The sequence below is a fragment of the Heptranchias perlo genome, chromosome 2 (assembly GCF_035084215.1).
Source record: "Heptranchias perlo isolate sHepPer1 chromosome 2, sHepPer1.hap1, whole genome shotgun sequence".
In the NCBI taxonomy this organism is placed as follows: domain Eukaryota; kingdom Metazoa; phylum Chordata; class Chondrichthyes; order Hexanchiformes; family Hexanchidae; genus Heptranchias; species Heptranchias perlo.
This window is the reverse complement of record NC_090326.1, coordinates 119,658,077-119,684,235: the sequence shown is the minus strand read 5'-3', so window position 1 is coordinate 119,684,235 and position 26,159 is coordinate 119,658,077. Positions and strand designations below refer to the sequence as shown.

The following is a 26,159-nucleotide window of genomic DNA, read 5'->3' as shown; positions in this document are numbered from 1 at the left end:
ACAACCTGTGATACATCTGAGAGTAGGTAGTTACGATTCATCTAGGTGACTCCTAGGTAACTCTAACAGTGAAATAATCACAAAGCAGAGGAATAAGTCCATGGATTACTTCTAGTAGTGGATGCGATAGTGCAGTCAGCATGAAGTTTGGACTGATTAAATTATACATTTCTAGTTATTGCGTACAGAAGCCAAAAAAGCTAATCATTATCACCTATTCTTAGCTGATGTAAGTAACAAGCTCACAGAAACTGTAGATCATTAAAGTGAGTTTCTGTGAAAAAGTTTACTTATTTATGTGGCTCATAAATGAATGCGGTAGATTGTTAAACTACATTCGAACTTTGACAGCGGCTGATTTTTAATCAATAATACAGCTTGTTAATCATTGCAAATTAAAATTCAGAGCACATTCAACACTGAAGCTGTTTCCCACAAGTGTATTGTTGCACGCCTTGAAGACGAGAGATACGAAAAAATTGTAATTGCAGAGGATATGGACAGGCTGGTGAAATGGGCAGACACATCGCAGATGAAATTTAACACAGAGAAGTGTAAAGTGATGCAATTTGGAAGGAAGAATGAGGAGAGGCAATATAAACTAAATGGTACAATTCTAAAGGGGTTGGAGGAACACAGGGCACAGCGAAGTGTAGGAACGCAGTGGTTATAGGGGATTCGATAGTCAGGGGGACAGACAGGCATTTCGGCAACCCCCAACATGAGTCCCGCATGGTGTGTTGCCTTCCTGGTGCCAGGGTAAAGGACATCACGGAGAGGGTGCAGAATATTTTGAGGGGGAGCGGGAACAGCCAGAAGTCATGGTCCATGTGGGAACCAATGACGTAGGAAAGAAAAGGATTGAGGTCCTGCAGTCAGAGTTTCAGGAGATATGGAGGACGTTAAAATGCAGGACCTGAAAGGTAGTAATCTTTGGATTACTCCCAGTGCCACATACTAGTGAGTATAGGAATAGTAGGATAAGACAGGTTAATGCGTGGCTGGAGAAAAGGTGCAGGAGGGAGGGCTTCAGATCCCATGTGGCGACTTGTGCCTGCAGCTCACCAACCTTATTTACCATGCTACTTGCATTTACCCACATGTACTTCAAACCCATCTTAGATTGCCTCTCATTTGCCCCCTCTGATCCCTCCTATTTCTGAACTCTTTTTTACTCTAGTGCTATTTGTCTCTCCTGTCCTCAGTGCACCTCGTTTCTCCTCTCTAATATTTCATCGTAGTGTCTACCCCCCTGTCAAATTAGTTTAAACTCTCCCCCACAGCACTAGTGAACCTCCCCGTGAGGGGTGACTTGATTGAGGTTTTTAGGACTTTGAACAGAATTGGTAAGGTAGATAGAGAGAAACTTTTTCCGCTGGTGGGGGAGTCTAGGACAAGGGGACATAACCTTAAAAATCAGAGCCAGGCCATTCAGGAGAGAAGTTAGGAAACACTTCTTCACGCAAAGGGTGGTAGAAGTATGGAACTCTCTCCCACAAAAAGCAGTAGGTGCCAGCTCAATTAATAATTTTAAATCTGAGATCGATAGATTTTTGCTAGCCAAGGGTATTAAGGGATGTCCAGCCAAGGCGGGTGGATGAAGTTAGGGTACAGATCAGCCATGATCTCAATGAATGGCAGAGCAGGCTCGAGGGGCCAAATAGCTTAGTCCTGTTCCAATGTTCTCTGGAAGTAAGGTAGGTTTCTTGAACAGAGGCTGCATTCAACCATTCTTTCTTCATATTTTAACTTCCTTTTAATTGAATGATTCAGTCCTTGGATGTTTCACTATTATTTTAGTGTTGGCCATATTGACGATTTGTTTGATTTATCATGATTGGTCTGGCTTGAGGGGACCCATGGTCTATGTTGTGGTTCTGGGTGCCAGATGTCTAAAGCCCAAGATGGTGGTGGGGAGGGGTTGGGGTGGGGGGTGGTGGTGGTGGTGGGGGGTGGGATGTACTTGGCTGTGGTCTCTTGGTGTAGGAGTTCTCAGTTTTGTCCATGCCCTGTCATTTCCCCTGTATTCTGCCAGCTGGGTTCCCTGATAACTTGTTAAGATGTCTCCCAGTGTAAACACATGTTAACCCATCCCAAGATCGTGTGTGTGATTAGATTCTTTTTTCCCTCTCCCCTTTTCCATGCCTATCTGTGGCCGCATTTCTGGCAAAAATTCCCTTTGAGTGCTGAGCAGGGGGTCAGCCAAATTTTTTATTCCTCTGTCCCTTTTTCCAATCCATTTCATCTGGTGAGCTGAAGCATAAGTCCACAAGGAGGATCCCCCAGACATATTTTAGTTGCCATTTTCCACTATTATAGACCATTTTGAGCTATTACTTTGGTGGTTGAAATTTTAGGCGAAACATTGTCAACTGGTTGGAGTTAATTCCTCAAGCTTCTGCATGCCTTGTGTAGTCAAATTCATATTTTTCAGTTCAGAATTGAACCATGATCCATGTCTTTACGAAAGAGGACGATGCTGCCAATGTCACAGTAAAGAAGGAGGTAGTACAAATATTGGATAGGATAAAAATAAATAGGAGGTACTTAAAAGGTTGGCAGTACTCGAAGTAGAAAAGTTACCCGGTCCAGACAGGATACATCGTAGGTTGCTGAGGAAAATAAGGGTCAAAATTGCGGAGGTTCTGGCCACAATCTTCCAGTCCTCATTAGATATGGGAATTGTGCCAGACGACTGACAGATTGCAAATGTTACACCCCTGTTCAAAAAAGGGGAGAGGGATAAACCCGGCAACTACAGACCAGTCAGTCTAATATTGGACGTGGGGAAACTTTTAGAGACAACAATCCGGGACAGAATTAATTGACACTTGCAAAAGTATGGGTTAATAAATGAAAGTCAGCACGGATTTGTTAAAGGCAAATCGTGTTTGACTAACTTGATTGATGAAGTAACGCAGAGGGTTGATGAGGATAGTGCAGTTGATGTTGTGTATATGAACTTTGAAAAGGTGTTTGACAAAGTACCATATAATAGACTTGTAAGCAAAATTAAAGTCCATAGGATTGAAGGGACAGTGGCAGTGTGGATACAAAATTGGCTAAGGGACAGACAGCAGAGAGTAGTGGTGAACAGTTGTTTTTCAGACTGGAGAAAAGTATACAGGGGTCAGTATTAGGATCACTGCTCTTTTTGATATATATTAATGACCTGGACTTGGGAATAGCGGTTATAATTTCAAAGTTTGCAGATAACACGAAACTCGGAAATGTAGTAAACAATTAGGAGGATAGTAACAGAATTCAGGGGGACATAGACAGACCGGTGAAATGGGCAGACACATGGCAGATGAAATACAATACAGATAAGTGTGAAGTGCTACATTTTGGTAGGAAGAATGAGGAGAGGCAAAATAAACTAAATGTGCAATTTTAAAGGGGGTGCAGGGACAGAGAGACCTGGGGGTGTATGTATACAAATCTTTGAAGGTGGCAGGACAAGTTGAGAAGGCTGTTTTTAAAAAAAGCATATGGGATCCTTGACTTTATTAATAGAGGCATAGAATACAAAAGCAAGAAAGTTCTGCTAAACCTTTATAAAACACTGGTTAGGCCTGAGCTGGACTATTGTCTTCAATTCTGGGCACCAAACTTTAGGAAGGATGTCAAGGCCTTATAGAGGGTGCAGAAGAGATTTACTGGAATGGTACCAGGGATGAGGGACTTCAGTTATGTGGAGAGACTGGGGAAGCTGGGGTTGTTCTCTTTAGAGCAGAGAAGGTTAAGAGAAGATTTGATACAGCTGTTCAAAATACTGAAGGGTTTTGATAGGATAAGTAAGGAGAAACTGTTTCCAGTGGCAGAAGCGTCGGTAACCAGAGGACACAGGTTTCAGGTAATTGGCAAAAGAGCCAGAGATGAGAGAAGGAGACATTTTTTTATGCAGTGAGTAGTTATGATGTAGAATGCACTGCCTGAAAGGGTGGTGGAAGCAGATTCAATAATAACTTTCAAAGGGAATTGGATAAATACTTGAAGTGGAGAAAATTGCAGGGCTATGGTGAAAGAGCAGGGGAATGGGACTAATTGGATAGTTCTTTCAAGAGCTGGCACAGGCACTATGGACTAAATGGCCTCCTTCTTTGCTGTAAGATTCTATGATATAGGGGATGAAATTCAACTTCGGCGGGGGCGCAGAATGGGCAGCAGCAGATCGGCCGCCTGTCATATGGTTTGGTGATTTAATGACTGCTTTCTGGATATGTTGTGGAATGTGATCAACTAACGGCACCAGCCAATCAGAAAACAATCCTACAATCATATGGCCATTAAAAATTGTTGTTCGAAACACTGAATCCATTAGGTGGTTGTAAGGCTCAAAGAATTTTATTTGGGAGACAATATTCAATATTTGTGGTTTGCACACAGTTGTGGGTAATTTGGAAGGACCAAGCAGCAATACACAAGATCAAGTGATCATTTGACTTGTCTTCGACAGCATGGTACCTTAGAATCCAATTTTATTTTGTTGGTAGCTGTTTTAAAAATGTATTAACTATTTAGTAACATTTATTAATACATTTTTAGCTGAATAAGTTAAACAATTTGTTATAGTATGAGGTTTATGCACAAAATAACACAAGAAATATAAACGGCATGTAGTCAAAAGGCAGACCTATCGGTAACTTGATTTTTTGTGTATGCTGTACTTGCTAAGTCATCCGTACCTTGTGAAGATCATTATAGTTGCATTTACCTTCTCATTTAAAATTAAAGAAAAATAGAATTGTTCAAAGCTTTCAAAAATGTACTTTGGCAAGGCTTTAACATAGTTAGCAAACAAAGCAACAGTATTTTAGTATATGAGTGCATGTCATTATTTACTGGTGTATTAGACGAAATGGAAAATCTTGTTTTGTACTTGCCCTGGCATTTTTGCTAGAATAGTCAACAGGCAGAATTTCACCCCCGAAATCATTAAAATGTGTCTACGCTGACAATCTAGTGCAAATAACAAGTACTGCACAATGATTGCAAAGCTTTTTTAAAAAAAAATATTTCATTACATTGATTAACTTAAATTGGATGTTATGAAAATCTTACGGAAAGTTAAGGTCACTCTCACATATTTGCAGTAATACACAGTAATGAAGTGCTTTCATCTGAGGATCAGTGGCTTAGTGGCTTGAAACCCGTTGACCTTCCTGGAGATTATTTACTGTGGTAACCTGACACAGCAGTACATAGCAAAACCCTAACTTAATCAAAGGATATTTACATCAATAAAATAGGTTTGTTTCTGGGGCTTTATTTTTACCAGTTGAAAGTCAACGACCATGTGCAACACCCCCACAGAGTCTTTCACATTACACTGCAATCTATTGGCAGACAAACAACTCAGAGTGAAGCAAATAGTAGCTGCTGCTGAGGTTGCAATAATAATTTTCACAGCAGTAGATTTAATTTTAGGAAGCAAATTTTCAGTATTTTGTTTTGCTTAATAAGACTGTCAAAATTGTCCATAACTAAAGTTTTTTTTTCTTTTGAATCTAGTAACATTATTTTCTCCCCTTCTATAGAATCCTTCACTCTGCACGTACATCCCTGAACAAGAGAGTTGGCAAGTGATCTGCTCCCAGGCCTTTGCTAATACTCTGTAACCAGGCATTTAGAGGAGCAAATTGACTTGCCCTCTGATTTTTAATTTCTCTTTTCCTGGAAAACGAGTATTTATTCAGCATGTCTAGATAAAATCAAGAACCATGGCATATTGCAGGTGTAAATTTTCATCCTGGCACTCATTTGGTGCACTTGCTTGCAGCCGAACTGGACTAATTGATTCAGGATTTCTAATGTAAGTTTGTGTTTGTTGGAGGTAATTTTGGTTTAAGATTGTATTTCTTGAGTCTTTTCTATCTAAAGCTTACAGCCTATAGGATGAGGCAAAGTAAGACTATGAAAGAAAATACACATTTAAATGGTAAGATTTTAAATGGAGTAAAAACGCAGAGGGGGTTTGGTTGGCAGATAATCAGGTCATTAAAGATGGCGATGCAAATGGATTAGGCCATAAAAAGATAAATAGAGTTCTTGTTGTATCCAAAGGCTCGGAGTACAAAAGCAAGGCAGTAATATTAAACTTGTACAAGACTTTAGGCCACACTTGGGAGTATTGTGTACAATTTTGGATATCTCATTATTGGAAGAGCATAAAAACAAAGGAAAAGGTGCACAGGTTCAGTAAGGTATTACCAGGGATGGGGGGTTATGGTTATGAAGAAAGCAGTTGAGACTTTCTTCACTAGTATTGAGAATTAAGAGATGATTTGATGGAGATCATCAAGATTGTTTAGAGTTATGATGAGTAAAAAGTAATAGCTTGTTGTCACTTGTTGACGAGACACTAACAACAAGGCACAAATTTAAGATAATGAAAAAAGGAATTAAAGGGGAAGTTAGAAAAAATTCTTTACACAGAGTTGTGGTCAGCATGTGAAATTCTCTGGCACAAACTGTTGTTGAAGCAGAGTCCATAAATTCTTTTACAAGGGAATTAGATAGTTGCTTGAAAAGAGGAATATTAAAGGAGGAAAGTGGGATGAGACCACATGGCTCATGTGGAGAAAAATACCAATTTAGAGTTTCTGATTCTATGAAGTAAATATACTGTTAAAATAGAGGCAAGTTCCTCCCACAAATATCAAACTTTTCCTAAATTATTAATAACTAATCTGAAATATGCATAAGCAAGTAAGTTTTAATTTGTAAAACATTTATTAGTGATGTACTTTGTAACATTAACATCGCTTGAGGGAATAATCCAGGGCAGTTGGAACCATCATGCTAAGTAGATCCACCACCCTTTGCAAGAAACAATTTCTTGTCGTTTTAAAACAAAAAGTTGTGGGTGTACCTGATGTAAACTAACTTCTCGTAAAAAGTGATGCAGCTAGACCTACCTTAGAGATTCCAGTGCCACTGGAATACGAACATAAGAATAAAAGGCCATTACTCCCCAACAATGTGGAAAATTGCTGAAGTATGTACTATCCACAAAAATCAAGATAAATTTAATCTGAGAAAATACTGCCCAATCAGCCTACTACAATCATCAGCATAGCGATGGATAGAGTCATCAGTGGTGCCATCAAGTCGCATCTCTTTACTGATGGTCAGTTTGAGTTTCACCGCTCCCACTTGGCTCCAGACATCATCACAGCCTTGATTGAGTCATGGACGCAAGAGTTGAATCGCAGAGGAGAGGCGAGTGTAGCTTCAACTGACATCAAGGCAGCATTCGTCTGTGTACAACACCAACAAGCTTTTGCAAAACTGAAATCAGTGGAGGGGGAGGGGGAGTATGAAAGAAAAACCTGATGCACAGGACGATGGTTGTGGTTGTCAGAGGCCAGTCATTGCAGCCTCCGGAAATCACTGCAGGAATTCCTCACGCCAGCATCCTTGGCCCAGTCATCATCAGCTGCTTCATCATTGAACTTTCCTCTGTCATAGGGTCAGAGGTGGGGCTGTTAGCTGACATTTCCGCAGTGTGCAGCTCCATACACAGATATGCCTCTGATAATGAAGCAGCCCATTCCGGCCTATAGCAGAACCTGGACAACACCCAGGCACGATCTGACAAGTGGCAGGTAACATTTGCATTACATGAGTTACAAGTAATGACCATCTTGAACAAGAAAAAGCCCAACTACCTCTCCCTGACCTTTAGTGTCACCCCCATTGTCGAATCCCTCACCATCAACATCATGGAGATCACCATTGACCAGAAGCCTAACAGGTCAAGTCATATCAACACCATGGCTACAAAAGCAAGGCAGAGATTCAGTGTTCTGCGCTCAGTGGCTCACCACCTGAGCCCATAAAGGCTTTCCACCATCTACAAGGCTCAAGGCAGGAGTATGATGGACGACTCGCCACTTGTCTGAATGGGTGCAGCCGCAATAGTTTTCAAGAAGCTCAACACCATCCAGTACAAAGCACTCAACTTGATCAGCGATCCTGCCACCGCACTCAAAATCTACTCCCTCCACCACTGGTCCACTGTAGTTGCAGTCTGATCTATCTACCAGATGCACTGCAGCAACTTGCTAAGGTTATTTCGACAGCATCTCCCAGCCCCATGACCTCTACTACCCCGAAGAATAAGAGCAATAATGTCATGGGAACTCCATCAGCTCCAAGTTACACACCATCTTGGCTTGGACATATATTGCTGTTCCTTATCCTGGAATTTCATACCTAACACAATCATGAGAGCACCATCACCACAAGGATTGCAACAGTTAAAGAAAAAGCCCACCAATAGCTTCTCTGGGCCACTATGGATAGGGCCTTGCCAGTGTTGTCGATATCCTGTGAATGGATTTAAAATACAGGCCAAATAAATGTGTTTCTGTTGATGAATAAGCCTCAAATACCTACTTTCTCACCTTATCCCTCAATATGTGTTCTCCCCAGAAGCCAGTCTAGTTGTCCCTTGGACCTATGTATACTCAACTTCACTGACCTTCCCTGGTAACTAATTCCATTTCTGGGTGAAGATTTGCCTGGAACATCTTTATCAATTCCATTCATATTTTTGAAAACTTCAATTAGATTACTTCAAAGTTTATTCTTTTCCAAAGAAAACAGTCGCAAACATTATAATCTTTCCTCATAGCTTCAATTCTTCGTACATTGGCATCATCATTGTCATACTTCTGTAGCCTTGTAAGGGTAGTAATACCCTTTCCATGATTAGGTGCCTGAAATTGTACACAATAGTCCAGATGGAGTCTGATCAGTGCCTAGAAAAGCAGCAATACAGCTTCTTTTGATTTATACATTATCCCTTTGCTAATGCTATCCAGTGGTTTATTTGCATTTTTAAGTGCAGTGTAGATTGGGACTGAATAATCTTGAACTGCACGCTGTGTCTTTATACAGTAGAGCCTTACAAGGTCATTAGCATTGTTAGCTATCAACCTATGTTACAGTGAACACATATTTCATTCTGTAATTTTGGGTAATAAAAGTTAGGAGAGAAAAATAAACAAATACAAAAGTTATTGAATTGATACCTAGGAACAGTCACGTGTAGTCCTGATTTAATGATCCAACTGCATCTGGCTCAGGCCAAATTCTGCAGGATAAATTAGTCAGATTTACATAGAGAATGATAGATAATAACAAATACCTCAGATAATTAAAAGTACTGAATTAAACATCTGCAAACATAGGGGCAAACCTGTCTGATGTTTCACATGCAGTGTCTTCTGTTCATCACATATGGAAATTATTTGTGTAAAATGCTGTCGGTATATAGATTTCAAATATTTTTGTAAATGAACAGCAGTACAGATATGAGCTTCTCAACCTTATTTCCTAATCTATTCCTAAATTCAGTAATAAATATTCAAGATAGTGGTACAGCGACTAAATTAAAGAATTTAACAAGAAAACACTTAATGTATCTCTTTTTCTTGCAGATCGTTTCACCCATTACAGTTCCAAAAAACTTAGGCAAGCATGGAATAAGTAAGTCTTTTTATAGATTACAGTTATATACAGCCCTTACTGTTCAGGTTCCTTCTGTTTGTGCTGGCCTTTATTGTTCTTAAAATGATTTTCCTTCTGTAAAAAATGAGTAAGATGCATATATCTGCCAATAAGTTCATTCCATAGATACATCATTTGTTTGCTATTACATTTGTTTTTATAGACAGAATGCTAAGATGAATATTGAATAATTGTATAATTGTAAAGTAAAACTAATTTCCTCAGTTGAGCAGTTAATGGCTTCAAGTTGGAGATTGAAACAGAACAGCATTAATATGCATGGATGACAATACAAGAGCAAAAGATAATGTCTGCAGCAGTGTGAAACTTTACTTATACTTATGATGGTGTAGCATTAATTAAGGAGCTTTCCATTTTCACTAACTTTAGTTATACAGTCGGCTATTAGTTTTGTGGAGGAGGCAGTAATATCTCGGCCAATGTGAGCAATCTAGGTCGGAGGGTCACAGTGAAACCCGTATTCTTGTACAGTGCTGATTTACATACCTTGCTTCTCATTTTGGTTGTAACAAAGTAAGAGCTTGCTTAAAGGTTCATGTTTTTAATTTGCTTCACTAACCACAGATTTCCACAAAACCTTGTCAGAAGTTCATTGATGGTTATATAGCTGGCAACTTGTTTTTACTAGTGCAAGATAGGTGCAATTGCAAAAGGAAGGCGATTATGTTGTGTAACCAAGCTTATGGAATAGTACTGGATTCAAGATGGATTTATTTATAGATTATGCAATTGATTATTTTGAATGCATTACAAAATATTGCTAAAGATAAATGACAAAGAGCTTGAAAAGTTTACTCATGTACACAGTAAGAGGGTGATCTTTTAATCTATAATTTAATAACTATACAATTACAATATATTGGCATAGGGGCACAAATATATGTTTTAGCCTGTTATATTTAACAAATTTTGACAAATTCCATGTAGATTTTGTTTGACAAATTTGAAGTTTTTGAGGAAGTGACTGATTGGATAGATAAAGGGAATGCAGTAAATGTAGTATATATGATTGTCAGAAGGTGTTCAAAAAGGCGTATGGTACAAGAGAAAATGTAGAACCATGGATAGAAAGTTGGTTGATGGATAACAAACAAAGTTAGGGTAAATGTATGTTGCTTGGACTGGAGAAGAGTTTGAATTGGTACTGCTGGGTCCATTTTTGTTCTCTCTCTAGCTAGATGATTTGGACTTAGGCATCAGGGGGCACCATCTTGAAATTTGTGAAAAGCACAAAAATTGGGATTTGGCAAACAACGAAGAGGACTGTGGAAGACTTTAGGAAGACATAGACATGGACAGGTTATCAGAATGGGCAGAAAAGTGGCTGGTACAATTTAATATGGATGACAGTGAGGTAACACCTTTTGGGAGTAAAGACAGAGAATAGGAGTATGCACTCAATGGCAATGCACTGAAGTGTGTTGATGAACAGAGAGACCTAGAGGTTCAAATAGATAATACCCTAAAAGTGCAAATGCATAATGATGAAGCCATAAAAAAGTTCAATAAAATTTTGGGTTTTATAAATAGATGCATAGAGTGTAAGAGTAAAGAAATAACATGAAATTTGTACAAAATATCGGTTAGGCTACAATTCAAGTACTATGTGCTCTTTTGGATGTGAAATTATAGAAAGCATATGAAAGCCATAGAGCGCAGTTTGATTCCCCATGATGATGCCAGGAAAGGGAAACTATAATCATGAGGAGAGACTTGAAATACTGGGACTATTTGCACTGGAGCAGAGTAGGCCAAGAGAAGTTGGAAGGGTTTTGATAGTGAATAAGGAAAGACTATTTCCTCTAGTAGGGGGCGGGGGTCAGTGATGAGGGGGTCTTCAATTTAAATTTATCACTGAGATTGACGAGAGAACTTTGAAAAAGTTTCTTTACACCAAGGTTTTGGAGTATGGAATGCTTTCCCTCGGAGAGTGGTTAAGCCTAGACCATTGTATCTTTTAAGGAGAAACTGGACAATTAATTGAAACAAAAGAAAATACAAGACTATGGGGAGAGAATGGAGCAGTGGGACTAGTTACGATTGTTCGAGAAAACAGCCAGCCCAGATGCAATGAACTGAATGGCCTCCTTCTGTGCTATAAACTTCTATGGTACAAAAAAGAAAGAGGAATACTGAAAACTTTTATTATTGCCATACTGAGTGAATAACTCACCACGATCATGTTATTACTAGAGATGAAAACCACACACCATGACATCCAGAATAAACTTAATTTAAATTTAATTAAAATAAGAATATAATTTTACCAGTGTTATATATTGTGGTAAATGATGTCAAATTCAAAAAGTTTGGAATCCAAAAGAAACAAAAAGACATCTATCTTTAGGAGCATAAAATTGTTAATTGAGAATACAAATCTTCTATCTGTCTGTCTACCATAAGTATCTATAATATATCTTGCATCTACATTTACTTTCTGGTTACAAAACCTTACTTCTTCTGCCACGTTTTGGTTACATTTTGAGTCAACATTTTCCATTATAAATTATAATTGCACCGCCAATCCAAATTTGTCGTACTGTAACTGTATCCTCCTCGCAGCGGTGACACTGTAGCTCCTCAGTTTTGCATCTCCTAGCCCTTATTCTGTTCTGCAGTGAAACTCCAATGTTCCAACCAACCGTACTTTTCTGATTCTAAAACTGCTAGAAGATTTGCTGCTTAACTAGAAATAACATTAAAATTAAAGTATTATATAAAAATAAGGGCAGAGTGTATGACTTTAAAATGGAAACTGAATTACTTCTGCATACCCTGGTCCAATTATCCCATTGCCCTCTAACCCTGCCTAACCTGGAGACTACACTTAGTCCTGACTCTCTGTGTGCACTACCACTGGAGATTGACTAGTAATATATTAAAATTGTTACGGAGGTGATGTGCCCCATTGAAATCTGCCCCATTGAAATCTGCTCCATTGAAATCCGCTATGCAAACATTTCCTATGAGAATTCCAATTCATGTTAACACTCACCTGTGATAATTGCCTGTAGCTATTACCTGTCATGCCACCAGATGATGCCGTATTATTTTTTCCCCACAAATCACTGAATCTCCTTTCTGAAAAAGTTTGGTCTGCCATTTTTTTTAACACCTGCCATACAAAAATATAAACAATATATATTTCTTAATAACATGATTATCTTTATCCAATGAATTATCTTTTGTTTCTTTCAATATCTGTATTAAGGTTTTTACTTGAAGGTCTCAGCCTCTCCCAAAAACCTGGGCATGGACTTAATATTTTTGCTCAACACTGTGGCGCTATTTGCTGAATGCAGATTCTGAGCATATGCAGTGTACCCAATTTGCCAGGATGCCTCAGTATGCATCAGTATCATCTGAACTGATAGAATATTTTTCTTCAGCTTCTAGCAGTTTTTGCTCAACTGTCTTTCAAAATTATTTGAAGAAAATCTAAAAGACAAATTTCAAAATATTTATTTGGGTAAAGTTTATATTGAATGCCTTTTTTCTGCAAGAGAGGCTGTGTATCTGTGAGAGTGTGTGTATAAATAACAGACTGTACTGGTTACACATCTGTTGTATTTTTAGTTTTGTTCTATAAACTTAAGTAGAAAAGACAGTTTCTTCCCTTACTCTAATTGAAAAAGTAAGTTGAATTATGAAGCAAATAGAAAGCCTCTATTTATCAACTGTTTTAATGACTGTTAGAACCTAATTACTGACACCTGTGAGTCATATGCGAGACAGACAGATGGAATGTCTTTCCTCATCCTAATTTGAATTATGTCTTTTAGAAAAATAAAAAAAGTTGAATAACAAAAAGGGAAATGGGAAGGGAGGAATTGAGGACAATAGGCTGTGAGGGCCTCTGATTCTCGCCACCAGCCATAGGGAGAGTAGATGGAAGGTTAAGGATGAGCTGAGTGACAGTGGAGTGAAAGAGGTTGGATAAAGGGATTGAGTGGGTAGTTCAAAAGGAAAGCAATAGGAGTGAGTAGTGATGGGAGCGAAGCAATGGTGGTAAGATGAAACGGTAAGGAATGGAATAGGAGCAAGTGGGTGGGGGAAGCACAAATAATGAGGGACGTGATGGGAATGGGGCTGTAAGCCGCATTTCCCCCACAACGTCACCAGTAAATGTAGCCTGTGGCCCTCAGCAGCTCGTTTCCCTTCCACACCATGCCAAGCCATGTCACCCACTATCTCCCAACTGGAAGAAAAGTGGAAGAGGACAGAAAAAGAAGCAAATAGAAGAGTTTGGTGGTGGGAGATGAAGACAGAAGCAGAAAAGAAGAGACAGAGGTCATTAGCAATCCAAAAACAATAGAGACAAATAAGAGTGTGACAATATTCTCCAACCTGTGTGTAATGCCACAGGAGATCCACTAATTATGTTACACAAATGGTCTGTTTAGTCTCACATCAATGACCATCACACTTCACAAGTCAATCACTGTCTAATGCAAATTTCCATGCCAGTGATTTAGGATGTACAAAGGCACTCTCCCATAACAAAAATACCAGAGCCAGAACATCTGCAGCCTCCTTATCGATCTGTGTATGAACTCACCCACCCTTCGTATAACAGCAGTTAAACCCTATAGCCTTTAAAGTGCCGCAACTTCACTTTAGCAGCAAAATAATACATTTTTGCATTAAATGGCATAATGCTCATCCTTACATACCCGTGCATCATGTTACTTACTGTGAGCAATAGCATGGGAGACCTGTTGGATGTATTATACGTGTCTTGAATCTAGCAAACGTTAGTCACATCTTAGATCTCATGCTTCACAGTGTCAAAAGTATAAAAGGAGAAAGAAAATGTGTCATTTCATTTTGGTTTCTTCCAACCTGAAACTAAAAATTTACAAGAAGACCTTCGAATCCGTAACCCTCCCCACCAACAATTAACTTCAGGATATATAGCAATTATTTTCTGCTCTTTAAGGGATAGGGCAATTTAAACACACCTCCACGTTAGCAGGACAATCATACGTTGGGGTCAGTGATGCAAGGGCAGGTCCATAATATTAGGCACAGAGATTTGAGACCTATAATGTGCCCGATTGGCTCAATGCACCCCAATGTGACCAGCAATGTGATTTTGCTGCAATCCAACAGTTTCAAGGTCACTTTCACTGATACCAGCATTTTATTTCCAAATTTGTTAAACTGAATTCAAATTCTCAGAATGCTATAATGGGATTTCAACTCACGTACTCTGGATTATTAGTCTAATAACATCACAACTACACTACCGTACACTGAAATATTTAAATCAGGGGGCTTAAGAAATGTGATTGAAAAGCCTCAGCAACTCTCCAGTCACCAAGTACCCATTCTCAACTAGTGCTGAAGAGGAGGCCTAGATTTTAAAAAATAAATTGCGTGGAGTGGCGAATGAACATCACCCGCCACTCGTTAGTTATAAACTCACCCACAAACTATTCACGGGCATTTGGGTGGGAACTTGCTTCAATGGTGAGCTGCAAAAAGTGCAGCGTTCTTTCCCGGGCTTCTGTGAGCTGTGAGTGTGGGGAAAGTATCTCTCTCTCCCCTCTAACAAAGCAGCTTGAAGCATCCTTGACAAGGATGTGTCAGAACCAGGAAATGAAAGCTGCAACTGTAAATTCAATGTAAAATCAGTTAGAAAAGTGAAATAAAGAGAGGGTAAGAAATATCAAATTAAAAGACAGAGATAAAAGAGATAGTCAGAAAAAGCTTTAAAATAAACAATTTTCTAGTTTTGCATTTTTTTTATAAATGCCCAACAACAATGAAAGAACATAAGAAATAGGAGCAGGAGTAGGCCATATGGCCCCTTCACTAAGATCAAAGCTGATCTTCGACCTCAACTCCACTTTCACGCCCGATCCCCATATCCCTTGATTCCCCTAGAGTCCAAAAATCTATCAATCTCAGTCTTGAATATACTCAACGACTGAGCATCTACAGCTCCCTGGGGTAGAGAATTCCAAATGTTCACAACCCTCTGAGCGAAGAAATTTTTCCTCATCTCAGTCCTAAATGTCTGACCTCTTATCCTGAGACCATGCTCCCTAGCTCTAGACTCTCCAGCCAGGGGAAACATCTTCTCAGCATCTACCCTGTCAAGCCCTTTTAGAATCTTTTATGTTTCAATGAGATCACTCCTCATTCTTCTAAACTCAGGAGACTAGAGGCCCATTCTACCCAATCTTTCCTCATAGGACAACCCTCTCATCCCAGGAATTAATCTACTGAACCTCCGTTGCACCACCTCTAAGGCAAGTATATCCTTCCTTAGGTGAGAAGACCAAAACTGTACACAGTACTCCAAGTGAGGTCTCACCAAAGCCATGTACAATTGCAGCAAGACTTCCTTACTCTTGTACTCCAACCCCCTTGCAATAAAGGCCAACATACCATTTGCCTTCCTAATTGCTTGCTGTATCTGCATGTTAACTTTCTGTGTTTTGTGCACAAGGACACCCAAATCCCTCTGAACACCAACATTTAATAGTTTCTCACCATTTAAAAAATATTCAGTTTTTCTATTTTTCCTACCAAAGTGAATAACCTCACATTTCCCCACATTATACTCCATCTGTCACCTTCTTGCCCACTCACTTAACCTGTCTATATCCCTTTGCAGACTCTTTGTGTCCTCCTCACAGCTTACTTTCCCACCTAGCTTTGTATCGTCAGCAAATTTGGATACATTACATTCGGTCCCTTCATGTAAGTCATTAATATAGATTGTAAATAGCTGAGGCCCAAGCACTGATTCCTATGGCACCCCACTAGTTCTATCCTGCCAGCCTGAAAATGACCCGTTTATTCCTATTGTCTGTTTTCTGTCTGTTAACCAATCCTCAATCCATGCTAGTATATTACCCCCCAATCCCATGAGCCCTAATCTTGTGTAACAATCTTTTGTGTGGCACTTTATCGATTGCCTTTTGAAAATCCAAATATACGACATCCACTGGTTCCCCTTTATCTACCCTGCTAGTTACATCCTCAAAAAACTCTTAATAGATTTGTCAAACACAATTTCCCTATCATAAATCCGTGTTGACTCTGCCTAATCATAATATGATTTTCTAAGTGCCTTGTTACTACATCCTTAATAATGGATTCTAGCATTTTCCCTACTACTGACGTCAGGCTAACAGATCTATAGTTCCCTGTTTTCTCTCTCCCTCATTTCTTGAAAATCGGAAGTGCTCTGCACTTCAGATTCAAAAGGCCAAACTGTTGAGCCGTCACTTCCGTCTTCCTTTTCTGCTGCTGCAAGGTAAATGCTGGAATTCCACACCAGTCAGCTACCCTTCACTGGATGCTGGCACTCAAAATTCCTGCCCTTGCCACACCTCCTCGTTTTCCAGTGTTCCCAAAACGTCATGAGCTATGCACCAGGAGCACTAGAAAAATGTTTAGGTGAGCTGATCTTGCGTTCTCTTGCAAGGTCAGCTCATTTGTGCGCAGGTGCCACATAAATCGTGTGTGTGTGTGTAAATGGAAATTTTCCTCACTGCAGCCAGTGCATGTTGGAATATCATGGCCGTGTTGCATGTGAAGGCCTCGCTGTGGCACAGGGTCTTGCAAAATCATTTCCAAACTTTCTGAATCCATTAGCAACTAACATGTTAAAAAGTTCACACTATGGTTTAAAAATGGAAATGGATAAGACAGCAAAAACAAGAACTGTCTCAGTAAATTTGTGCTTTTATATCGAGTTACATCGAAACGACATCACAGAAACAGGCCATTCGGTCCAACTGGTCTATGCCAACATTTATGCTGCACACGAGCCTCCTCCTCCCTACTTCATCTAACTCTATCGGGATACCCTTCCATTCCTTTCTCCCTCATTTGCTTATCTAGCTTCCCCTTAAATGCATCTATGCTATTTGCCTCAACTGGCCCTTGTGGTAGCGCGTTCCACATTCTTACTATTCTTTGGGTAATGAAGTTTCTCCTGAATTCCCTAGTGGATTTATTAGTGACTACTTTATATTTAAGACCTCTAGGGTTTAATAGGGTAGATGTAGACCTCTACATCTACCCTATTAAACCCTATCATTATCTTCAAGACCTCTATCAGGTCACCCTTCAGCCTTCTCTTTTCTAAAGAAAAGAGCCGTAGCCTGTTCAGCCTTTCCTGATAAGGATATCCTCTCAATTTTGGTATTATCCTTGTGAATCTTTTTTGCACCCTCGCCAATGCCTCTATATTGTTTCTATAATATGGAGACCAGAACTTTGCACAATACTCCAAGTGTGGTCTAACCAAGTTTCTATACAAGTTTGCTTTTCAATTCTATCCCTCTAGAAATGAACCCCAGTGCTTGATTTCCCTTTTTTATGGCCTTATTAACATGCATCACTATTTTTAGTAATTTGTGTATTTGTACCCCTAGATCCCTTTGCTCCTTTATCCCATTTAGACTGTTATTGTCCACGCAGTACGTGGCCTTCCTATTCTTCCTACCAAAATGCAACTCCTCTATGTTGAAATTCATTTGCCAATTACACACCCATTCTGCAAGTTTATTAATATCCTCTAGAAGGACAAGATCAGCAGGTACAAAGGAACAACACCACCTGCACGTTCTCCTCCAAGTCACACATCATCCCGACTTGGAAATATATCGCCGTTCCTTCATCGTCGCTGGGTCAAAATCCTGGAACTCCCTTCCTAACAGCACTGTGGGAGAACCTTCACCACACGGACTGCAGCGGTTCAAGTAGGCGGCTCACCACCCCCTTCTCAAGGGCAATTAGGGATGGGCAATAAATGCCGGCCTCGCCAGCGACGGCCACATCCCATGAACGAATTTTTTAAAAAATCCTCTTGCATATTGACGCATTCTTCCTTTGTATTAACCATGCCCCCCAATTTGGTGTTGTCCGCAAATTTTGAAATTGTACCTCCGATTCCCGTATCCAAATCGTTGACAGATAATAATGCTAAAATTATACCAAGAGCCCTGAATTGCATTTTGGAAATTAATTAAAAAACCAAAAAGAGGGGAAGGTTGGCACAGTATTCTTTTACTGTTGGCACCTGGATATGATTCAGATGCAGTCAGATGAGTGTAGCATATCCTAGGTCTGATGCTGTTTGCCATTATTCTGCTGCCTTTGGCAAAATTTGTTCATGTGGCACCTTCAACTAAACCTTTTCATAATTGGTCCATGTACATTCTGAATTATTCAAAAAATTTACAGTGCAGCACTTGCATTGATGGGCATAGCGAGCCAATCTTTTGACTGGGTTATAGTTACGACCCTTAATCCATTAGGCATGGTGACCAATGATTCTTTGCCCATACAAGATCTTTGGTGCCGGGAGCACAGGATTCGCCCTCTGACACTTGGAACATTAATAAACTCGAGCATTCAGTAGTATGCCTGGCTCTGTTTCAAGGATCACAACAAAGCTTTGAAAGTGTGAAGCAGCATCTATATGGGATCAGTGGGTGGGAAACAGTGTCCATTCAGGAACCTTTGCCTCTATGCTATGCACTGGTATCAGGTGAATTTCAGCTGATAGTGGACTTGTTACTGTAACATCTCAGAGACTTTTAAAAAACTTTGCTTTTGGGATGTTGGCAATGCTGGCCAGGCTGCATTTAGTTGCTCTGAGAAGATGATGGTGGGCTTTCTCCATGAACCACTGCAGTCCTTGTGGTGAAGGCTTTCCCATTGACTTCTGCTTTCCAAGACAGCAGTGTGTAGCTACAAATAACCTGCCAGTCCCTGGCAAGGGAGATTTCTGCATATGTTCCCTTGCTTTTCCTCATTGGCCAGATCATTAATAAGATTTGGATGAACAAAACAATGTTCATTCTTGCTGTACCTTACTCTCCATGAAAAACTTGGTAGTTAGACATTCAGGTTGTCTGGCCCAATAAAATCCCATATACACTCGACATTCTGATTCACACAAGTAGTCGGTTCTGGCACAACACCACTCGGAGCTTCAGTCTAGCAGCATGTGTCTTGATAGTGCCATTTTAGAAGATCAGCAGTCTCAGCAATTACCAGTTATGGCTCTGAGATGTAGAAAAGTCTTTATTTTAAAGGCTTTCCAAAGAAGCATTTTGTCCATTGGTGTCACAATTGTAACTTAAATCCACTGGAATGTGTTCTCCTGCAATTTTATCATATCTACAATTTTTAATAATCAGTTACTCTCTTTAAGATCACTGAGAATTTACACTGCTGCAGTTTCTGCCTATCATCCAACTCTGGCCTGGAAGACAGTTGAGAAATATCCTATGGCATCCTGGTTCATGAAAGGTGCTGAAAAATATCGCCTTTCATTCATTTCCTCAGGTTGTCCCCTAGGTAGAATTTGAATTTGGCAATGAGCAAATTAATGCCAAAACCTTTTGGTTTCTTGTGAGCTTAAGTTTCTTCCATTCAAAACAATTTATTTTATTAGCAGTAAGTCATCTAGCATGTCAGGTTAGTGAACTGCATGCAGTTTAGTACACCCACCTTATCTTAAATGGCACATGGATAGGGCAGTTCGCAAGCTCCAACCTTTTTGACTATTTTACTTTTGAAATCAAATCATATTTCTTCCATGAGAGGAAATCGGTTGATGTGAACAGAGCGTTTGTCTTTGGCATCTGAACTTTTGGTAAACATCTTAATAAGCAGAGTTTAACAAATTGTTTAATGAAGTAAGTGTCCATTGGTAGGGCAAGGACTAGGAAAAATTAGAGCCCACTTTAGTTTTGGAACAGTCATTTCTTGGATAAGCAACAAGATTTCTCTCCATACCATCTATAAGGCAGTGACTGGAGTAGTACGCTTGCTTTCACTAAGAATTACTGTCTTCACTTGACAGATAGGAATACTAAGTGCTTTGACGATGCTGTGCTACGAGCTGACCTAAAGATGCAGAACCTCAGAATCCTAACCAGTTTTTTATTAGTTTGGTTTATACCAATTTGTATGTGGAAGTTCAGATTACCTACAGTAAGTATGGTTTTCTTCTTTCATTCAAAGAGGCTAATTCATCACATGTAAAACTCTTGTTTGTCTTTCTAACCTAGCAGTTCTTGAAATTATACCATTTGGAACATTTGATCCCAGTTTCGTAGAGGCTAAATGCAGCTTTGTCTGTTCGAAGAACTAATCTTCTGTAGTGGGGTGGAGGAAGATCACTTAACCCATCGGGCAAACAATTCACCATGTATTTGTGTTTTTTTCGTCTGGGATGATAGCAGTGTTCAAAGATAGCATTCTTTCAAAGAATGAGGAAAACCATACTTAGAGGTATTCTAATATTTTTGTTCAGATTTGTGATTCACAACTTAACGTTTTAAAAAATATATTAAAGTGCATGCAAGAGAAGTTAAAATTTACATTTCCCAGATTTAGCTACAAGCTTTGAAGAAATAATTTACACTCTTATGCTTGAAAAAAGTCAACCATATGAATGCAAAAGGCTTTGAAGACCTGTCCTACTGAATGCCTGTTATACACGTTCAGAATGTAGATGTTTCATTAATTCCTTGCTGCTAGAAATAAAAAAGACTTTAAGAAAATTAGAGGATAAATATGAGATTTTCAAAGTTGTTTTATTATAGCTTCTGTCAAAATATCTTCTGTGCACCATGAAAACACTGGTTTTGGCAAGCAGTACAATAATCTATCCTAATTTATTTGTTACTAACAACAAAAGATAACATATTTTCAATTAATGTTTTTCTAAACATTCAGTAATTATACAGTTTCTATCTTTCGTGTTATTTAGATGAGATATGAAATTCTAACTGCTCAAATTCTTTAGGATTTCAGAACTCTGATGCACATTATGAATCATCCACATGCTTGATAAAGACCAGTCACATCTCAGTTGTTATACCTGATTACTTCAATTAAGCTTTACTAGTTGACTGTGACTGTCTTGTTATAAAAGGAAACTGAAAGGCAGTGATTTATGAAGTAACCAGATCTAACAATTGAGCTGTAATGGGCCTTGCAACATAGTAGTCCTTATCATCTCTTGCCTTGTGTATGCGCATCTGTGTATCTCAAAGCATGTGATGGATTCTAATAATGTAGGAAAATAATAACATCTTTAACTCATTCAATACCACAAAAACTATCTGATATCCTCCACTACAGTCCCTGGCCCAAGGATAGCACGTTAGATGTCATATTTATTGCAGCTCTATGGAATGGATTCAGAATGTAGCAGTTGATATTGTGATGGTAGTGTGGAGGGAATTACTGTATCTAGGTTAAATATGAGGATTCAGTGGCTTACTAAAATAAACCAGCAAACAGCATTATAGGCTCAGAGACTGAGTGACTCTTCAGTTATTTCATTTTACCGTAAACTAGAGGTCCAGTCTTTATCTGGCTCATTCTGACTCACAGCCATTTAATATTCTCCCTCCTTTTTCTGAAGGACTACTGATGCAGCTCTATAGTTCTGTGGGTGTCAGCTGCCTTCTTGTAGCACAACCAAGTAGCCATTCTTCAAGTGTGAACCTAAAAAGTGAGTGTCAGCAGGCTATTCCACAGTGGAGCATATTACAGCCTAGCCTGATCTGGTCCTTGCCCGATGAGCAAACACAATAGCCTGCAACATGACCTAAACAACATCCAAGCATGAGCCTACAAATGGCGCATATACTCGTGCCAGGTAACTGCCAGGCAATGATTGTCTACAACAAGAAATGGCCCAACCATCCTCCCTTGGCCTTCAACTACACCACCATCAACATCCTGGGGTTCACCATTGACTAGAAGCTTAATTGAACCAACAATATCAACAACATGGCTACAAGAGCAGGGCAGAGGTTGAGTACTCTGCAATGAGTAGCTCACCTCCTGAGCCCTCAAAGTCTTTTCACCATCTACAAGGCTCAAGATGCCACTCACCTGGAGACTGCAGGTGCCACAACACTCGAGAAGCTTGACACCATGCAGGACAGGGCAATCCATTTGATCAGTAACCCTGCCACCCCCACCAGTGTGTACAATCCTCAGGATGCACTGCAGAAACTCACCAAGCTTACTACACAACACCTCCCAGCTCCATGACCTCTACCATCAAGAAGGACAAGAGCAGCAAACAATGGAAACACCAACACCTCCAAGTCACATGCCATGCTGACTTGAACATGTGTTGCTGTTCCTTCATTGTCATTGGGTTCCCTACCTAACACAACCATCAAAAGGTCTGCAGCAGTTTAAGGAGACCGGCAATCACCACCATCTCAGGGCAGCTAGGAATAAGTAGCAAATGCAGCCTTACCAGCATTATCTATATCCTGAGAACAAATATGAAAGAAAATTACAGGGCTCACTATGAGGTCTCTGGAAATTGGACCCCTCCATTTGTGGGCAGCTCCTTTCTGGTGCACTGCCTTCTCCTAGAAAAGACAAGATGTGGAGATGCCGGTGATGGACTGGGGTTGACAATTGTAAACAATTTTACAACACCAAGTTATAGTCCAACAAATTTATTTTAAATTCCACAAGCTTTCAGAGGCTTCCTCCTTCCTCAGGTGAACGGTGTGGAAATGAAATTTTCGAATCCTTCGCATTTGAAAATCACAGAACAATGCCTGGTGATTACTGCCCGTTGCCAAGGCAATCACAGTGAGCAGACAGAAAGGTGTAACCTAAAAGGCCACCGAATATACAAACCCCCCAAAAAAAAGGAGAGAGAGAGAAGGAAGACAGTCAATGACCCGTTATATTAAAAACAGATAACATTTGTTCGCTGGTGGGGTTATGTGTAGTGTGACGTGAACCCAAGATCCCGGTTGAGGCCGTCCTCATGGGTGCGGAACTTGGCTATCAATTTCTGCTCGACGATTTTGCGTTGTCGTGTGTCTCGAAGGCCGCCTTGGAGTATGCTTACCCGAAGGTCGTGGCTGAATGTCCATGACTGCTGAAGTGTTCCCCGACAGGGAGAGAACCCTCCTGTTTGGCGATTGTTGCGCGGTGTCCGTTCATCTGTTGTCGCAGCGTCTGCATGGTCTCGCCAATGTACCATGCTTTGGGGCATCCTTTCCTGCAACGTATGAGGTAGACAACGTTGGCCGAGTCACAGGAGTATGAACCGTGCACCTGGTGGGTGGTGTCCTCTCGTGTGATGGCGGTATCTGTGTCGATGATCTGGCATGTCTTGCAGAGGTTACCGTGGCAGGGTTGTGTGGTGTCGTGGACGCTGTTCTCCTGAAAGCTGGGTAATTTGCTGTGAACGATGGTTTGTTTGAGGTTGGGTGGCTGTTTAAAGGCGAGTAGTGGAGGTGTGGGGATGGCCATAGCGAGGTGTTCGTCAACATTGATGACATGTTGAAGGCTGCGGAGAACATGGCGTAGTTTCTCCGCTCCATCCCAAGTTCCATCCCACCATCAAGCTCACCATGGACTACTCCTCAGAATCAGTTTCTTTCTTGGACACACGAATCTCCATCAAAGACGGGCACCTCAGCACCTCACTCTACCGCAAGCCCACGGACAACCTAACGATGCTCCACTTTTCCAGCTTCCACCCTAACCACGTCAAAGAGGCCATCCCCTATGGACAGGCCCTGCGAATACACAGGGTCTGCTCAGACGAGGAGGAACGCGATGGACACCTACAGACGCTGAAAGACGCCCTAGTAAGAACGGGATATGATGCTCGACTCATCGATCGACAGTTCCGATGGGTCACAGCGAAAAATCGCGTAGACCTCCTCAGAAGACTAACACGGGACGCAACCAACAGAGTACCCTTCGTCGTCCAGTACTTCCCCGGAGCGGAGAAACTACGCCATGTTCTCCGCAGCCTTCAACATGTCATCAATGATGACGAACACCTCGCTATGGCCATCCCCACACCTCCACCACTCGCTTTTAAACAGCCACCCAACCTCAAACAAACCATCGTTCGCAGCAAATTACCCAGCTTTCAGTAGAACAGCGTCCACAACACCACACAACCCTGCCACGGTAACCTCTGCAAGACATGCCAGATCATCGACACAGATACCACCATCACACGAGAGGACACCACCCACCAGGTGCACGGTTCATACTCCTGTGACTCGGCCAACGTTGTCTACCTCATACGTTGCAGGAAAGGATGCCCCAGAGCATGGTACATTGGCGAGACCATGCAGACGCTGCGACAACGGATGAACGGACACCGCGCAACAATCGCCAAACAGGAGAGTTCTCTCCCTGTCGGGGAACACTTCAGCAGTCATGGACATTCAGCCACGACCTTCGGGTAAGCATACTCCAAGGCGGCCTTCGAGACACACGACAACGCAAAATCGTCGAGCAGAAATTGATAGCCAAGTTCCGCACCCATGAGGACGGCCTCAACCGGGATCTTGGGTTCATGTCACGCTACACGTAACCCCACCAGCGAACAAATGTTATCTGTTTTTAATATAACGGGTCATTGACTGTCTTCCTTCTCTCTCTCTCTCTCTCTCTCTTTTTTTGGGGGTTTGTATATTCGGTGGCCTTTTAGGTTACACCTTTCTGTCTGTTCACTGTGATTGCCTTGGCAACGGGCAGTAATCACCAGGCATTGTTCTGTGATTTTCAAATGCGAAGGATTCGAAAATTTCATTTCCACACCGTTCACCTGAGGAAGGAGGAAGCCTCCGAAAGCTTGTGGAATTTAAAATAAATTTGTTGGACTATAACTTGGTGTTGTAAAATTGTTTACAATTAGAAAAGACAAAGTAGGGATAGAGATGGTGATAGTGTGTCTGGAACTTGCCTAACCCCTGTGTGATGGTTGACTCTGAAGGCAGAAAATTTTGGCATGTGGATAGTAGAAATGGCGAACTTGTCAGTCGGTTGTGCTGAGCACGCTTGTGCTGAAGGAGGGAGTGCTGGGCAAGGAATGTAGTGGAAAATACATTGTGGAGGGTTTGGACAACCATGGGAAGGAGAGATTGTGAAGGAAGGCATGGATGGGAGGTCAGAAATCATGGGCATGATTTTAGCCTGGAAAAACAGGTGGGTTGGGGGCCTTAAAAATTGCAACAATTTCCAACCCGCTCATTTCCGGTTTTAAAAGGTGGGGCGGGACAAGGGGCGAGCAACCAACCCGCTCTCAGGAGGCGGGTTGGTCACCAAAACCTTTCAAGGAGGTTGCGGGCATCCGTTTTTTCAGGTTTTGTGATTTTAGCCTCTGGGTGCCGGGATTCCTGGGCCTTCTCCTTCACGCCGCGTGAGAGGAGGCAAGAAGGCATGAAACTGCTGGCAAGTGCCTTTATTGCACTGTTGGTGGGTCCAGAGGAGCAGGAGTGCTTCCCCCAGATCCAACAAGCCTACTTGCAGCAAACGATCGCCAACCCCCCCCAAACAATCGCCGACCCCCCCCCCCCCAAACAATCGCCGACCCCCCCCAAACAATCGCCAACCCCCCCCCCAAACAATCGCCGACCCCCCCCAAACAATCGCCGACCCCCCCCCAAACAATCGCCGACCCCCCCCCAAACAATCGCCGACCCCCCCCCCCAAACAATCGCGATCTTCCCTCCCCCGATGACTGACTCCCCACCCCCGATGACTAACTTACCCCATTCCCACCCCAATCCATTTAGACTTAACTGAACACTTACCTCTTCTTTGCTCTTCTCCCGTCTGACTGGAAC

General features: G+C 41.1%; 1 protein-coding gene across 5 annotated transcripts in view; it reads left to right on the top strand.

Annotated features, from left to right (window-relative positions):
- Nucleotides 1-26,159, top strand: part of cdk14 (cyclin dependent kinase 14) — a 634,917-nt gene that overhangs the window by 428,451 nt on the left and 180,307 nt on the right. For all 5 annotated transcript variants that reach the window (XM_068006560.1, XM_068006534.1, XM_068006551.1 and 2 more), the window contains one exon: nucleotides 9,450-9,498. In XM_068006560.1, the coding sequence (XP_067862661.1) occupies nucleotides 9,450-9,498 (49 nt within the window). The remainder of the gene's footprint in view (nucleotides 1-9,449; nucleotides 9,499-26,159) is intronic.